Source organism: Cetorhinus maximus, chromosome 23, assembly GCF_964194155.1.
Source record: "Cetorhinus maximus chromosome 23, sCetMax3.hap1.1, whole genome shotgun sequence".
NCBI lineage: Eukaryota > Metazoa > Chordata > Chondrichthyes > Lamniformes > Cetorhinidae > Cetorhinus > Cetorhinus maximus.
Genome location: NC_135901.1, coordinates 62,657,103 through 62,675,764, shown reverse-complemented (window position 1 = coordinate 62,675,764; position 18,662 = coordinate 62,657,103). Strand labels below are relative to the sequence as shown.

At 40.5% G+C, this 18,662-nt stretch overlaps 1 protein-coding gene and 1 gene segment (V, D, J or C); both read right to left on the bottom strand.

Annotated features, from left to right (window-relative positions):
- Nucleotides 1-18,662, bottom strand: part of LOC144698308 (uncharacterized) — a 319,027-nt gene that overhangs the window by 161,460 nt on the left and 138,905 nt on the right. The gene's annotated exons all lie outside the window — the stretch shown is intronic.
- Nucleotides 1,168-18,366, bottom strand: LOC144697678 (Ig heavy chain C region, membrane-bound form-like). The segment is given in 7 exon segments: nt 1,168-1,615; nt 1,756-1,883; nt 6,615-6,944; nt 7,439-7,744; nt 11,363-11,674; nt 12,623-12,922; nt 18,274-18,366. Coding segments are annotated over 7 exon segments (1,404 nt in total).

The window sequence follows — 18,662 nt, the reverse complement described above, 5'->3', positions numbered from 1 at the left end:
CACGCTCTCTCTCACACACATACTCTCCCTCACAAACACTCTCCCCCACACACACTCTCCCTCACACACACACTATCTCAGACAGTCTCTATCTCACAGGGAGAGTGAATCCCTGGAGTGATGTTCAGTTAGCTCAGGGAGATTGTGTCAGAGGGAATGGAGCATGGAGAGAGGATCCCTGGGGTGATGTTCAGGGAGATGTTATCAGAGGGAGTGGAGCAGGGGGAGAGGATCCCTGGGGTGATGTTCAGTCAGTTCAGGGAGATGGTATCAGAGGGAATGAGCTGATCAGGGAGACAGTTCATTATCAAAGCTGAAGGGAGAATGACAGGGCTAATGGACTTAACAGAAAAGGTGGAAGTGCACGGCCAATGTGTTTACCTGGACGTGGACCGTGTATCGGTTTAACAGAAAGGGGTGGGTTTGGGTTGGGTGCGGGAAATCACTGTTTGTGTATTTAAGAGAAAATGCGAAGCCAGTGTCTCAGTATCCGATCGGCTCCAGGATCTGGGAACAAGCCTCATGTTTATGTTTACTTGCTGCATAACGTGGAACCCCGTCTTTGGCATTTTCGCGGTTCTGTCCCCCCGGAATGTCCAAGAGACCTAAAGCTCTGTAATAATTTACAGGATTTGCACTCGATCATATATCAGTGCCAGGCACTTCCCAGTCTCTGGAGACTCTCCTTGGTTTGTGCTCCCTGTTCTGCCTGTGTTATTTATTTAGCCCGTGGATCCCCGCCTTCAAAGTGTTTAATCGGATAATGCAGAGGGATCTTTACCCTGTTTATGACCCTGGCTGCACCAACCGTGGGAGTGTTGAATGGGGCACTGTTAAGGAAGTTTTCTGCTTAAATATCCTGTCGTGTATCAGCCTCTGATGAAGCCGATTCCTGCTCTTTAGAATTGCCTGACATATGACTGTGGCCACCCAGAGTATGAGTGAAATCACTGAGGTGACCCTCCCAGTTCAATCATTCTACCTCTGGCAATTGCCAGAAACAGGCAGAGGTAAAGGCCTCGATACACCGATGGGCGGCCTAGTGGAGACTTGTGGGCAAATAGATCCCAGACAGGACCAGTAAAACTGGGAGAAACGTGTAATAGGGAAAATGGAACAGTGTCGATGGGTCTTGGAGAAAGGAATTCAGCAAAGTCACAGTTAGTTCACTTTTCATTCCAGATTTATTCGCAATGTCAGAGGATATTTTACAGGAAAGTTTATTTTAAAGTTAACAGAAGTGAGTATAACGCCTGAGGTCACATTGAGAACAGAACACATGCGCTCTAAGTTGGTAAACTGTATGTACCACTGGAACATAGATCAGAAAGAGAAAACAGCGGCTTAACGGAAAGGGAAGGGAACAATAGTGAATAAGGAATGAGAAAAGTTACTTAATTACAATTGAAATCCTAACTCCAGGGAAATTAGATGCTACAATTACATTACAACCATTATCATCTCGCACATTTCATACAGGGAAACGGAAATACTGTTACAGGTTCGGTTACAGATTCGGGATCACCAAGAGAACATATTTTAAATTGGAATACAGAGATCTTAATGAACAGCTGAGGAAAAGCTACTGGGTCCGAAATTCAACCGATCACTTGATCTGTAAAAGAGGGAGAAAATAATGAAGCAGATGTTTATGATCTGGTGCATTTATGTTATAGTTTTTAGTTGTTGAAACATTTAGAAAGTTTTCAAACCGCTTCTGTCAGATTGTAGTGTTAGTGGATTGAATCTTCTCACCTTCACCAGAGTGACGGCAGTGCTATAGAAAATGCTCAGGAAGAACAAGACAATGAATGTGGAAGCGGTTGTCCAGATGTTCCCGTTATCGTCCTCATTTTCTTCAATCCACATGCGGTCTGTGGAATCTGCAGGGATAGAACCGAGAAATTTTAATTACATTCTTATTAATCGAGGGTGTCTTGTTGTTTTTTTATATATATATTAATTGTATTGTATCTTCCTCAAGCAATTGGTTTGTTCTCTAATTCAATTTTCAATACATATCTATTAATGAATTAGTGACTCTCAGCAATCTCTGTCTGTTACTAACTCCACAGCTGTTCTCACTTTACATTCCTCATCCTTTCCCTATTGGAAAACGTGTTCTTTTCCCCTTCGACACCAGTTTATTTTGGAACAAATTTCGTACTGACCTATCTTTTGATTATATTATGATGGAAATTGCAGGAGGTTTACCAATTGATAACAATTATTTTAATGATAGGTACTGATAGCTACTAATTCCGAGACTCTGAACTCTGTAAGATATCTTTGGTGAATTTTCATCTTATTTGTTTATTTGTGATGGGAATGTTTGGCATATAATTAACTTAAATCAATTTACAATTAAAACATTGCTTCAGTGTGTTTCCTGGGTCTTTATGTGCTCCCAGAAATTTTTGGAAGATGTGTCCGTTAACAAAATATATTTGTATTATTCTTTCGTCTGTAGCTTGGCATTTGCCTTTGTTTTTTAATATTTGCATATGTGTGCAGGAGTATCTCTTGCTCTGCCTTTAACTGTGTTTATGTGCCATGTTATATGAGGGTTGATGTGTGTGTTCATGTGGCATGAGTGTTGATATGCTTATTTATGTGTGGCGCTCCTGTGTGTGTATGTTTGTTCATTTGTAAATGTGTGTGTATCAGTGTGTTAATGTGACTTTATGCGTTAATCTTTATGTTCACTTATTAATGTCTGTGTTAAAGAGTTTGTTTATTTCCATGCCTGTTAATATATCTTATATTGTGCCTTTTTATATTCTATGTTGGCTATGTTAATAATGGTGACCCCATGAGCGTGTGAGTATGTTAAGGTGTGCGTTTATGTATGCGTTGATGGATATTTATAACGATGTGTTTATGTATGTTTACGTGTCCATGTGTACTAAAGCGTGTGTTTATGTTTTTGTTTTTTTATGAGTGCGTGAATATATTCAGTTGTTTCTTGTTCTGTGTTTCTGAAAATGTTAGGTCTGATCATCTGTGTGTCTGTGTGCCCGTGTGTCAATGTTTTAATGTGTTTGTAGAAATGCCTATGTAAGTGTATTATTGTGTGTGATAGTGTGTCTTTAGATCTATATTGTTGTGTTCATTGAAGCATAGTAATGAACATGTTCATGTGTATGTTTACATGTCCTGTATGAGTCTGCAAACGGGGTTGTGTACATCTGTATTTGTGTCTGTTGTGTGTGTATATATGCATATGTGTTTGTGTGCGTACACATGTTTGTAAGTGTGTGACTGTGAGGGCATGTGTGTGAGAGAGTATCTGCGTTTTTAGGTGTGTGCGTGTGTGTGTGTGTGTGTGCGTGTCTGTGTGCATGTGTGTGTGTGTGGTGTTTGTGTGTGCACCTGTGTATGTATGTGTGTTTGACTGTTTGCTGAGTGTGTGTGTATATTTGTGAGTATGTGTTTGCATATGTGCATGTTTGTGGTGTTTTACTGTGAGTGTGCATGACTGCATGTTTTCTGTGTATATATGTGCTCTTGTGAGTGTGTGTGTGGGTTTGTTTGTGTGTATGCCTGTGTGTTTGCCTGTGTATGTTTATTAGTGTGTGGGTCAGTGTTTGCATGTGCATTTGTGTGTGCTTGTGTGTGTGGCTCTGTGCATAAGCATCTGTGTGTATGTATGCTGGTGCTTGTGTACGTATGTGTATGTGTGTGTGTGTCTGTGTGTGTGTGTGTGTGTGTGTGTGTATGCGTGTGTGTGTTTGTGTATGTGTGTCTCTTTTTCCTTGTGTGTGTATGAACCTGTGTGTGTGTGGAAATGTGTGTAAGTATATGCGTGTGTGCGTCTGTGTGTGTGTGTGTGTTTCTGTGTGCCTGTGTATGTTTGTGTGTGTGTGTGTGATCTTCTGCCTGTGTGTGTGTTTGTGGGTGTATATTTATCAGCGTGTGGAGGTGTGTGTTTACACGTGTCTTTTGATTGTGTGACTTTTTTGTATATGTATGTGTGTGTGTGTGTGTGTGTGCGCTTGTGCGCAGGTGTGTGTGCTTGTGCGTGGGTGTGTGTATATGCTTGTGTGATTGTGTGTGCTTGTGTGTGTGCGAGTGTGTCTTTGTCTCTATGTATATATGTGTGTTTGTGTGTGTGTCTGTCTGCCTGCATGTGGATGCCTGTGTGTGCCTGTATGTGTGCTCGTTTATGCATGTGTTTGAGTGTCTGTAAGTGCGTGTGTGTACGCATATCTGTGTCAATGTCTGTGTGTGTGTGTGTGTGTATGTGAATGTGTGTGCTTGTTTATGTATGTTTGTGTGTGTGTGTGTGCCTCTCTGTCTGTCTGTGTGCTTTTGTCTGTCTGTGTGTATGTCAGTCTGTGTTTATGTGTTCGGGCATGTGTGCATGATCTAGTGGTGTGTGTGTGTGTGCTTGTTTATGTATGTTTGTGTGTGTTTTCGTTTGTGTGTGGATGTGTGTGCTTGTTTATGTATGTTTGTGTGTGTGTGTGTGTTTGTTTATGTATGTTTGTGTGTGTGTGTGTGTGCGCCTCTGTGCCTGTCTGTTTGCTTTTGTCTGTCTGTGTGTATGTCAGTCTGTGTTTATGTGTTCAGGCATGTGTGCATGATCTAGCGGGTGTGCGTTTGTGTGTGTGTGTGTGTGTGCGTGTGTGTGTGCCTACCTTTGTGTACGTGTGTGTATGCAATTTTGTTTGTGTCCGCGTATGCGCTTGTTTGTGCTTGTGTCTGTATGTGTGCATATTTGTGTGTGCGTGAGAGAGAACTTGAGTCAGATTGTGTGTGTGCTTCTTTGCGTTTGTGTGTGCTTATAAGCTTGCGTCAGCATGTGGCTGCGTGTGTCTGTGTTTGTTTGTGTGTGTGTGTACCTTTATGTACCAGTGTGTGCATTATTTCTGTCAGTGTCTGCATGTGCGTGTGTTTGTCTCTGTGTCTCTCTGTGTGTGTTTGTCTCTGAGATGGAGAGAGACATCTTGTTTCAGAATGCATGAGTGTCTTTGTTGTGTGTGTGTGTGACCTTCTGCCAGGGTGTGTGTGAGTGTGTCTTTGAGAGATTGTGTGTGCGCGTGTGTGAGAGAGTCTGCGTGTGTGTGTGTGTGTATTTTTACGTACCAGTGTGTGTGCATTTTTTCTGTCAGTGTTTGTGTGTGCACGTGTTTGTGCCTGTGTGTGTGTTTGTCTGTGAGAGAGAGAGAGAGATAAATCTTGTGTTTAAATGCGTGTGTGCCTTTGTTGTGTGTGTGTGTGTGTTATCATGTGCCAGGGTGTGTGTGAGTCTGTCTTTGTCTGTGTGTGTGTATTTGTGTGCGTGTGTGTGTGTGTGTGTGTGTGTGTGAGCCTGTATGTGTGAGTGTATATTTATGTACTAGTGTTTGTGTGCATTTTTTTCCTGTCAGTGTTTGTGTGTGCGTGTGTTTGTGCCTGTGTGCCTCTGTATGTGTTTGTCTGGGAGAGAGAGAGATCTTGAGTCAGAATGCATGTGTGCCTTTGTTGTGTGTGTGTGCGTGTGTGTGTTTGTTTGTGAGTCCGTGTGTGTGTGTGTTTGTGTGCGTGTGTGTTTATGAGCTTGTGTCAGTGTGTGTGCTTTTTTTATTATTGTTCCACATATCTCTGAACATGAAAAACGTGGCCTGACCGTGAAGGTATGATCGATGGAGAACACTATTCTGTATTCTGTGAATGAATGTGTTTTCTGTGGGGTTCAATGAGACATCAAGCGATAGAATGCAAGAATTAAACAGAAGTACCCAGAAACATTAGGAACATAACTGGAAAAATGGGAAGGATTGAATCAGCAGTTCAGTTTTGGATTATGAGAAATCATTGGCATCTTATGATTCACAAGAACAGGAGATTGAAAAGCGTTTCAAAGTTATCATGTTGCACCATGATTGCCATGATTGAAGATTACAATATGAGCGCAGGAATCTAGAAGCCGCCTTGTACCTGAACCCATATCATAGACAGCTGTTGACTTCTAAACCCTCTGCTCTGCGACTGGGAGTTTAGTGAGTTAATGTTCCCCTCTCCACTCCCTCTCGTTGGCTAAACAATTTCCCCTCCGGTTGTCTCTGTTGGGGAGGTGCTGGTACATTGCGTTAACTAATGCCGTCCCCTCTTTCTATGTTGGTTAAGTGGAGTAATATTTAGCGTTCCCGTGTGACCCTCACTTCAGTTCCCAGTGGGTGCGATGCGGCAACTTCCAGCTGGTAGAACTTTGAATGGATGGACATTAAACAGGAACAACGGGATCTAAATGCTGCTGCTGTGTGTGCTGGTGGGAAATGGGACATTGTCAGAATTCACCTCAGCGAGGGGCAAGTTGGTGAAGTAACTTTGCAGAATTCTGTAATGGATGAGAATTATTCTGTCTCTAACCCAGGGTGTATCTGAGCTGGGTGCACTGATTGTACAAGACTCAGGTCTGAGACCTGTAAATTCCCGACATCAACTAAACAGGCCTAACATTAGCAAAACTAGAAAACACAATTAATTAAGTAGCTGTGTATTTAATTCACAATTGGAGGAAAATACTTTATTATTTCTACTAAAGTACGAAATGTAAGCGATAGATTCTCATTGACATGAATTGACGGTGTCCATCAGTGCAAGGGAAATATTCACAAAACTCGGTTTACCGCTGGATTTATCAACCGTTCTGTTGATGATCTTCAAGGGAATCGCTTCATGTCCCACCACACAGGAGTAAGAAGCGCCGCTGGCCCACTCCTCCGCTGCAATGGATAACAGGCTGTACATGAAGAAGGAGTTATTGCCGTTCTCCGCCATCACCTCGGTGTTCTTGTAGTTCCCCGGATTCACCGGCTTGTCATTGATGGTCCACTTGACGAAGATCTCTCGGGGGGAGAAACCTCTCACTAAGCAGCTGAGGGAGATGAATCTCTGAGCGGAGACATCTTCAGCCGGGGGCAGGAGGACAGAGACGGATGGTTCCCGCGGATATTTAGCTGCAAAAAATTTACAATAAATGTCAAAAAAAAAACTGGAGAATTCCAGAGAAAATGACACCGGTGGTTAGATTGTGAGAGAAATGTGTTTTGTTTTGACTTTTCAAGATCTCCATTTTCCACTTTAGGGTCTGACCGGCTTTCTAGCTCGGAGCAGATGTGGATGCAATCATTTACACTGAGAATATGCGGGATTGGATTGGAAAGTTTCATCAGTAACAGGCCATTCGGCGGAACGGTTCTGTGCTGGTGTCTAAACTGTACACCAAGCTCCTCCCACCTTATATCATCAAACCCTGCAGTACAGTTTCTTGTTCATTCACCTACTTATGAATTTACTGCTGGAATGCTTCATGTACGGGCCTAGGGATTTTAGTTAGTGGAATTACCAATCAGACTAGCTCATTAATGCACTGTACACTAATTATTGGTTCTTAAACTTACACTGGGAATTTGCACACTAGCTCACTTATTGATTCATTCTCACCACTTACGTTCTTCCTTGTGGATGGAATTTCTTAAAGGAGTCGGCAGATCCTGATGGCTCACCACGCAGTAGAACTCAGCCCCACTCAGCCAGGCTTGTGTTGAGATATTCAGGTGGCTGACCACGCTGTTAGGATCCTTTCCCGGCTGGACAGCAATCTCTGATTTCAAAGGCTTCTGCTCTTGTGTCCAATTCACGAGGACTCCATAAGGGGCGTTACTCACAATGCAGGTTAAGGTCACTGTCGCCTCCAGTAAGACCTGTTCTATTGGCGGCGGCTGTAGAGTAATTACGGGATCGGTGCAGTCGGAAACTGTGAAGCAGAAATGAATGTCAACCAAAACATCATCTTCAGAATCAGAAACCCAGTATTCAGCTTTCACTCTCACGACGGGAATATTTATTTGACCTCTCCCTGCCATGTAAAGGCCATCATTATTTGAAGGTCAGTGACTTGCAATAATTCCGGGAGACTCCATAACATTCCATGTGTATTTCCAGCCAGAACCACTGGGACTGGATAAACCAAATGCCGGTGCAACAATGTGAATAAATTCAGGTACAATTGTTTTATAGACAGATTATCACTCGTCCCGAAATCAAGGAATGAGAGAATGATAGAATGCTCACAGCACAGGAAGAGACCATTCAGCCCTCTATGTCTCTCTGTAAGGATAATGTGCGCCTTAACCCCATTTATCCTCCCCGTTCTGTCACGTGCGATAACATTTTCAAAAAAACAATGTTAATCTCTTTTTTTGAAATGTCAATTGATTCCCAGCCTCAGAAAATCTTGGGGAAAAGGAAAGTGATAATATTTCACAGTGTGAGGAAAATGTTGTCAAAATCGCCTTCCTCAGGATTTTCCTATCCCTAATTTGGAGGACTAAACATTTCTCCCCTTTTCCAATTTCATTAATTAACCGAAACACCGCAATTCGATCACTCATTAGACTTTTGTACTCAAAGGATTGCAGCCGAGACGATGAAAACTGCTATCAGCGCTGCTCAATCTGAAAACAGCAGCAGAAATAAAGTGCACATCTTTGTCGGAATTGAAGTCGTGGGCAATTACCAGTAAAGGCCTGCAGACATCGATCCTACTCACAATATGAACAATCATTTTCGGATAAAACTAAAACCAATGACTCCTCACTCACTATCCAACTTTTGAACAAAATGTCACCGTGTTTTGTGAGTTGATGGAATCCTGATCATCGGGGGATTCTGATTCAGAAAGAACATGGGTTCAATCCCCACTCCAGATGTTTGAACACAAGTGTAGCTGATACCAGAAATGTAGTACTGATCGAGTACTGTATTGTGAGAGGTACCGACTTCAACATCAACTGTTAGGGCCCGGGACTGCCTGCTTTGTCAGTGTGACATCACGTTTCCCCAAATTCTCCCAAGTTTTGCGTCGTCCACAAACATTTAAACTGTCCCCTGTAAACCAAGATCTAGATCATTTATATATATAAATATTTACCCACTTAGCTATTGTCCCTTTAATTCCATGATCTATAACTTTCCTCACAGGTCTGTTGTGTGTTGTATCGAAAGCCTTTTGGAAGTCCATATACACCACATCAACGGCCTTGCCCTCATTAACCATCTTTGTTAACTCTTGAAAAAACTCCAGAAAGTTAGTTATACAGGATTTTCCTTTAATAAATCCATGATGACTCTTCCTAATCAATCTACATTATCCCATATGATATTAATTCCATCCGGAATAATTATTTCCAGAAGTTTCCCCACCACCGAAGTTAAACTGACTCGTCTGTAATTGCAGGGCAGACTTTTATAAACTTTGTTGAACAAGAGCATAATATTTGCAATTCTCCAGTCCTCCAGCACCTCCCCAAAATGCAGGGAACGCTGAAAAATTTTTGTCAGTGTCTCTGCAATTTCCACTCTCACTTCCCTCAGTTCTATTGGACGCATCTCACCCGGTCCCGGTGCCTTATCAACTTTAAGTGCCGACAGCTGATGCAATGCCTCCTCCTTATCAATTTTAAACCCTTCTAGTGACTGAGTTTCCTCCTCTGTCACCATGGCCTGGGCAGCATCTACCTCGTAGGTAAAGACAGCTGCAAAGTATTCATTTAACACCTCAGCCAAGCTTCTTGTCTCTATGTGTAAATCTCCTTTTTGATCCTTAATCGGCCTATTCCTCCTTTTACAACCCTTTTATGGTTCATATGCTTCTAGAATACTTTGGGATTTCCTTTTACGTTAGCTGTCAGTCTTTTTTCATAATCCCTCTTTGCTTCTCGTATTTGTTTTTACACATCCCTTCTGAACCTCCTGTATTCAGCTTGATTCTCAAATGTATTTGCTTCCCGGCACCTGCTGTAAGCACACCTTTTCTTCCTTAACTTAATTTCTATCTCCATTGCCATCCAGTGAGCTCTGGATTGGCTTCTCCAGCCCTTCCCTTTTGAGGGAACATACTTTGACTGTGCCGAAACCATCTCACCTTTGAAGTTAGCCGATTGTTCAGCTACTGTTTTTCCCACCAACCTTTGGTTCCAGTCTATCAGGCCCAGCCCCATTCTTGCTCCATTGAAGTCCGCTGTCTGCAAGTTGACTATTCTTACCCTGGATTGATCAATGTGATTTTCCACCGTCATCCAAAACCTTATGATACAATGATCACTATCCCCTAAATGCTCCCCTCCTGTCAATTTATTTACTTGGCCCACCTCAATCCCAAGAACGATGTCAGGCAGTGCCTCCTTTCTTCTTGCACTGGACACTGCTGTAGGAAATTCTCCAGAGTATAATCTAGGAATGCTGCTCCCTCACTGCCCCTTACGGTACCACTATCCCAGTATATATTCGGGTAATGAACCCCTACCCCCTCCATTATAACTACTCGATGATGTTTAAACCTCTCTGTTATTTCCTTGCTCCTCTCTATCTTCCCACTGGCTATTCCGGTGTACACATTACACCCAGCAATGTACTTGCACCCTTCTTATTCCTTTGCACCAGCCAAATTGGCTCTGTCCTTGAATCGCCTGACACATTTTTTTCTCCAGTATTGCAATATTCTCCTTAACCAAAAACGCCACGACCACCCCACCCCGTTTCTATGCCCTCTCCTGTCTTTTCTGAACATCTTGTAACCAGGAATATTTAACACCCAATTTTGCCCTTCCTTAAGCTTACCGTTATCTCCGTTATCGCCCTAACATCATAGTCCCACAAGACAATCTACGACAGTAACTCCCAAATTTTATTAACTATACTCCGTGCATTCACATACATGCAGTGCAAGACTGATTTAGGCTTCATTGCATGCTCCCTTCTCCTGACTCCATCTATTAACTGACTATACCCTCTTTTAGTGTTAGCTGCCTCTCCCAGAATTCCATGCACCCTGGTATTACTCTCTGACATTCACTCCTTGTTCCTACGCCCCTCCTGAGTTACTTTGAACCCTCCCCAGCAGCAAAACCAAAAATGTTATTTAGTTCTAAAATCCAAATATTGCTGGAAATCTGAAAAAAAAATGTAAATGATTAGCTAAAGTGTGTCTGTTTGCTGGACAGCATGTGTCCCTCATCATACAGAATGAAATCAATTAATACATAAATAAATCCAGTCAGCATCATGTCCCAGTTTATAGGAAACTGTTGTACAGCAAATCGCTGCTGAATATTCTGCTTTACGACAATGAGCACATTTTCACGGTCATTCATTGGCTGTTAAGTGTTTTAGGACAATCTGATGCTGATAAAGACGCTGTGTATATGATAGGATTACTTCAGTGTGTTTTTGTTTCGTTTGGAAGGAAACGCAAGCGGGCAAATTGGCAAATGGGAGACATTCTCTGAATTTTCATCATTCCAAAATAATTCTTGGCTTGGACAGAGATAGGCACCAAGAATGGCCTTGAAATTTCTTGGGTTGTGTCTCTTACCATCAGGTTTGGTGATGTTTCGGCTTTGAGTGACCCCTTTATGAGTGACCAGGCAGGTATAGAGCGTGTGACTGAACCAGTCCCCAGCGGGGACTGTCAGCTGACTGGTCGCTGAGAAGTTCCCGTTCACTTCAAAGCCGGGAGAGGTGACGAAGCCCGAGTCCATGGCCTGTCCATTCTTCATCCACTTCACGTTGATTGAATTTGGACGGAAGTCAACGATTGAACAGACGATGGTTGCAAATCTGCTGCTTGTGATTTCGTCACTGGGACTCACGGTGAGGAGAACAGTTGGATGATGCACCACAATATCTGCAAGAAAATTCATATTATTTGGAAATAATTTTGCTTCAAACCAAACAATTAAAAACTGTAAAACTATTTACATAAAATCCACAGGACAGAACCAGGCCAGCCGGCCCCATAGTTCAATGCTGGACTTTAGGATCCACAAGAACTTCCTCTCGCTCTACTTCATCTTGCAGTATAAAAACCACCTTCTTTACAATCTCCCTCATGTATCTATTAAGATTCCCCTGAACAGGGTCTCAGTAACGTCTCACCTACAAGAAGTCCCACATTCTGCTCATCCTTGGTGTAAAGAAGATTCAGATTTGCCAATTGTTTTTTTTTAACATTCTGTTGTAAACATGAGCTCTAATTCTTGTGTAATCTATCAAATTATTTCAGAAGTCTGAGGACCTTTATTCGGTCCCACCACAGATTTTTATTTTGTCGAGAATAGACCACCAGCCTATTCGCTCTTACTTGACAGATGTAATCTATCAGCTCTGGTATTGTCCTTGTAAGTAGTTTAGCTCCTATTGTGACGCCTCTGTAGCATTCTCCTTACGTGGAAACCAGAACTGCATACAGTATACTCGGTGTGATATGGAGGGGATAACTGCACACAGTACACCTATTGTGATGTGGAGACCTTAATTATACACAGTACACTACGTTGTGATGTGGAGAATAAAACTGTCCACAGTGCAATAACTGTGATGCGGAGACCAGAGCTGTCCATATCACACTAAGTGTGATGTGGAGGCCAGAACTCTACGCAATCCACTAAGTGTGATGTGGAGAATACAGGTATCCACAATACACTAAGTGTGATATGGGCACCTGAACTATACACAATACTCTCACTCCATTCTAACCCATGTGATGCAGAATTTAAACATAACTCATTTGCTGACCACGTTTACCCTTCACCCAGCCCCGGCCCTGCCGCCCTGTGCATCCCACAACACGAACCTGGCATTTCCTTCACCCAGACCGAGTCGCTCCGTCGAACCTCGCAGTAGATTGTGCTGCTTCCCACCTCTGATTCGGTGATGGTTAACTGGCTTCTCAGGGTGTGGGTTCCCTCCTTGTTCAGCACTGATGGGTAAGTCTTCAATCCAGCAGTGATCGTCTCTTGATCTTTCTTCCAGGAAACGCTGGTGATTTCGGGGGAGTAGTCCGCAGCCAAACAGCCGTAGGTCACGGAGCCGGCAGTGTTTGCTTGTTCACAGGAGGAGAGCAGAGCGTAGAGGGTGGGGGGAGACGGTGTCGCTGGGAATGAAGAGTCAATTGAACAAGTTAAAAATTTGATTTGTGCTTATGAAATAAGCAAATTGTTCGAAGTTTAATATTGGTATCATTTATTTCCAAAATACTCTGGTCATAAACTGCATTTAGGAGTTGATATGCCCGACGGGACACGCCCCCATGATGGCCAGTCTTGTAAAAAAAATGAGGCACAAGTCGGAAAAGGGAAATACTGCCCATGAGACCACATAATTGCGAGTTAAATAAGGGATATTGTAACCTGGGCTTCCTCCAGCTCTTGCTCCTCTTTTGAGGAAAACATCAATCATTCCTCAAACACTTTCACTTTAGACCCTTGCACATTATTTCCACTGAGCTCTCGCTTAAAGTATTTTACTATCAACCTCTTATCACCAGCAAATGACTATTTTAATGCAGCAACATTTAGCTATCTCTGGGCCAGGATGGCGGATTATCTTCCATGAAGGACATCAGTGGGCCAGAAGGGTTTTTACACGAACCTATTCTAGTTTCTTGATCAACATGTTGCTGTTTTCAGGGGATAAACTTTGATGATGCTTGGCAGCATTTTCTCTAAAGATTATGTAACTCCGACCGGTGGATTGACTAGCTTCATTACTTACAGACAAACTTTTAGCACTTTTATAAAGCATGACCCAGAGTTGTTCAATGAGACTATTTGATAGCATGGACGGTTGGCTTTCGGCCAATCACAATTCCGAATTAACTCTCCAAAATTGCCAATCTTCAATGATGTTTACAAATAATCCATTTTAATCATAGATAGATCGGTTGATAGATAGAAAGTTAAAGAGATAGAAAGTTAAAGAGCTAGAAAGTTAAATAGATAGAAAGTTAAAGAGATAGAAAGTCAAAGAGATAGATAGATAGATAGATAGATAGATAGATAGATAGATAGATAGATAGATAGATAGATAGATAGATAGATAGATAGATAGATAGATAGATACATAGATACATAGATAGACGGATAGATAGAGAGATAAAGAGATATTGATCGAGAGATAGAGACAGAGAGAGACAGACATACAGACAGATAGATAGATAGACCGATCAATCGATGGATGGAAAAATGGATGCATGAATAGATACATGGGCAGAAAAAGGTGATACATCTACACTGCACAATCAAATGTTCACAGTTCACGGACTGCACTGATTAGATACACGAGAGAAGAACATTGAATTTCCACATCAAACCCACAGCCCTAGTAAAGCCCTTAGAACAAGAGTAAAACTGCCTCTATTATAGTTCATCAAATACCGTTAGGACACTTGGGATCGGGTTCTGCATTGAATTAAGTTAAATTCATATTTTTCCAGCTTTCATTCCCACCGTAGTTTGTATGAGACACTGAGTAAGGCACTATACTGTCCACTTAAGTTGCACAATTTCTTTCCAGATTCGATTATATCGCAGAAGGTAACGTTACAGTCAGTTCATTTAACTGTCCTGAAATTGTGCTTTAGATCAGGTCAATCTGATTCAATTATTATCTGATATTGAAAATGTTTAACCATCATCCCTTCATCACAAACTTGGCTTTTTTTTCGAATGAAATGTACTTAAATTAACGATCTGCTACTTCATTGGAGGAATTGAATCATTTACTTTTGCATATCTAGTTCGGAGCACTCAATATGCTTGATACTGATTAAAGTTCCTTGAACATTGACAGTGCCAACATTCTCATGTCAGATACAGAACAGTTGAATTATACTAAAACTCTATTTGCACAGTCCTGTGAAGCGTTGTATTTCCGGAATAGTAATGGTGGGATGCATTCTAAAACACCCTCTATTCTGCACTGTTCGTTAAAACTTGCATTTAGACTGGACCACCAACAAACCCCGGCTCTGATACAACAAACACTGAACAGATAAAATATCTTTCTACACTTTGCATTCCTTCTGAATTCCACAAACTGGGATACTGATCTTAATTCTGAGACAGCTTCTCAAACTTAAGGACAGATTTGTACCTTTCTCCGAGATACAAACTTCTTAAATAAATGGATCGAAATTAATTCCCTGAAATACAGGAGAATGAACCAGAAAGTTCACAACCAGCCAGGAGGCGCCTGATTCTCACACAGTGACAACACAGATAGAAACAGAACAGATGTAAACAATGCAAAAATCATTCTCTTAAAGATAGACTTCTCCAGTATCCATTAATCCGTTTGAATAGATTAAAACTTTTGTAAATTTATGACCACGTCACTTCTCTGAAATTGAGCTGATTCTAAATTGAAAAGCTCCAGCAATTTCTCCCTGTCTGTGTACAGTTTTCACAACAGCCTTAGAGTTAGTTTGGCTGAGAACAGGTACATCAAAATAATTTACATTGAGTGTAATTTATGCCTATAACAGGGACATTGTAACAGAGCAAGAATTTAACAAATCGGGAGATATTTAAACTGAACTCCGATTATTCACTGACATAATTTCAGAATTATGTGTAACCATTGAAACTGCTGAGGCAAAACAGGAAGGTAATTCATTAAATTGTACAGCAACATCCAATGCAGCTGAAGGCAGTTGAGTAAGAAACATGTTTTTTTTCCAAGTTAATTGAAAATAATTTTTAAAATTCTCCAACCATGAGTTTCTACTTTAATCCTGGACTCAGCACAGCACATTTGAGAGATTTTTTGTAATGAATTTGCACTGATCTTAGATTCTATTTTCGCGTTGTTGATATTTTACCCTATTATGTCAAATTAGTTGATAATTTTATTCTTCTTCTGATTTGTCTCTTGTTAATAATAGGCTTAATTAAATTAAGGTGACATTTCTTAAATTAAACAAATAATTCCATACACATTCGGACAAATATATTATTTTACTTTTAATAAATAAAGATTATCTAAAATTTATAAGAATGTGCTCCTATACCTACACCCGTGTAAGCTTTTCATGTTTGTGACTATGTTGGCACGACATAAAAGCTTTTCTGTTCTAAACGTGTATTTCACATGATAGATTTATAAGTGGGTAGCTTAACATTGTTCAAACACTATCCGGGTACTCAAATCGGTAATAAAAAATGGATTGCAATATCCTCTAGTCACTAAAGCAGGACTCCGGAGTTTAAATATCATCCCACATTTCAACAGCAGTTTTATTTTTAATAATTAATGTAGCCCTGGCAGTTTGTCGCCATTTTCGGAGCCTCCCCTAGATAATAATACAGCCAAGCTTCGATATACCACTCCGGTAATCCACACAATGCACGTAAATGTGTTTTAAATATATAATGAAAATAAAATGCTGCGGATGCTGGGAATCTGATATAAAAACGGAAAATGCTGGAAAAACTCAGCACGTCTGGCAGCATCAGTGGAGAGAGAAACAGAGTTAACGTTTCGAATCGGTATTACTCTTCTTCAGATCTCTGCTTCTCCATGGACAGATGCTGCCAGTCCTGCTGAGTACTTTTTCAGCATTTTCTTGTTAAATATATAATGCTGCTTATTGAAATTAAGATCCACAACCATCAATGCAGAACTGAGAGATAACAATTCCTCTGCATCACCCGAGTCACTGAAATTCAACGAGCAAAAAGAACAACGATTTTAATGAGAATTAAAGGTAGCTTCCATTTAATTCAACCCGTATATCTCACAGCTTTGCAAGATTGGTTGTTGTTCTTCAATTCAGAAGTTACATTTATAATTAAGCCAACCTGCTTCAATTGCAATGTTTGTCCATCTCCAGCCTGGAGAACTTTCTCTGAATTTGAATAGAATCATTGAGCAATTCATTAACTGCAAACTGTTTAAAATTGGCTTAGTGATAATGGTCTAAAATTGAAGGAACAACGCTGTTTGGCTGCACAGCAGAGGTTCAGCAACCCGGCAAATATATTAAATTAGCTAGCTGCAATTTACAAAATGCATTTAATATTGATAATTAATTTGCACCTTTCAACTTGCGTAAAACAGAGAGGAACCAATTAATTTAAAATCCCTGTTTGAACTAAACACTGCAGTGCGATCAGTGTGTATTACATTAAAAAAAAATCGAAATTGCTGGAACCTTTGCATTTGTCCGGCTGCTATTAATTGTGCTGGGATTTGCAGCAGGGTTGTGGATAGCACAGATTATCTGCTAAATGTTCATCGATACTATTTTTTATTGTTGTAATCTTGGGAAATATTGCCGCATTATAGCCGTTTGAGTTATATTCATTTAACTCCCCATCACAGTTAAAATTCGCTGCTTTAACATTGCATTATTACCTCAAGTATTAAATAGGAGTATCGGAAACAAAATATTAATTGTTGAATCTGCAATTAGCACTGAAATAAAAATGCATCAATACATCTATCAATATTTATTAAAAAGCCTGCCTGCTTTGTAACTATAACCCTCCTTCATAATGGTTTAAGCAGATGTGATCGACATTACACGTTGTAGAATCACCTAACAGGTCCACGAGCTTTAACTGTTCAAAGTAACCCAGGCATATACTCTCCTCAGCACTTAACACCAAATCACAACACAGAGAGGCTGAATCCAACAACTGATTAATTACCTAAGTCCTTTCAGCAGAATCAGATGCAACATTTCAAGTCAACCTGAATACATCGTACGAAATCGCCTTTCATTGAACAAGTCATTTATTAAAATAAACAGAAATATGAAACAATGGCAGAATAATTGTATTTCGATGGATCATGTTTAATGCATTCTGTTGATTTTCACGATTTATTTAATAATATCGGGCGATATTACTGCATTTTAGTGTTTCAAGTTGTTTTCATTTAAACCTGACCCAGTGTTAACTGTGTTGTTCTTAGTTATGGTAGCATTTCACTTATTTAAGATGAACATTCGTCAACATGATATTGATATTTTTCAGCGCAGTTAACACAAATAAAAATGACAAACATTTATTTTAAAACCCATAGTTTAAAATGACTTTTTGACCTCGATAGCACTCGGTTTCCTGTCTACAATCTTATTTCCAACACTTTTAAACACAATGTTTTCAGTCGATTAGAAAACTTGCAGCAATCAGATGTCACCGAGATTAAACATCGTAGAAACACCAAACTATATAACAAAACTCATGCATTTAAAGTAAGATAGGCACAAATCCTCATCAGCAGATAAAAGGCAAATCACTCAAACAAGTCCTTAAAACTCCCATAGCTTTTTTTTTGCCGAGAAGCAGAAGAATTGTTCAATCCCTTTGCAGCGTAATTAAATGAAACATTGTAAACACAGAATGCAAAGTTTCGGTTAAATCATTAATGACTAAAATAAACAGAAATGTGAAACAACGAAGCAAATTCAACAGCACAGAAAGAAGGCATGTTTCTTACCTGCAGTCACCGTCACCATGGTTCCTTGGCCCCAGTAGTCAGGATAGTCACAGTGTTACATTTGCTGGTCTGGGTCACACAATAACCAGTTCTGCACACAAGGGGAGAAATTCAATATTAATTTAAATGTTACGAACCGAGAAGCAAAGTAAAATCATGATCGGCTTTATCAAAAAAGTAAAATTGTGAAATATTTTTTAAAACTTTATAAATTACACTGTTTTATTTGTATTTCACAGAGTAACTGATGATCATGCATTGAAATCAGCAACCAATGATTTAATAACTAACACTTTAGCACCTCTTGAAACGTGTCAATTATGGAGTTCCAGGCACAGATAGGGCTTTGTTTAATATAGTTGTATTGTAAGAAAAAATGCATTGACCAA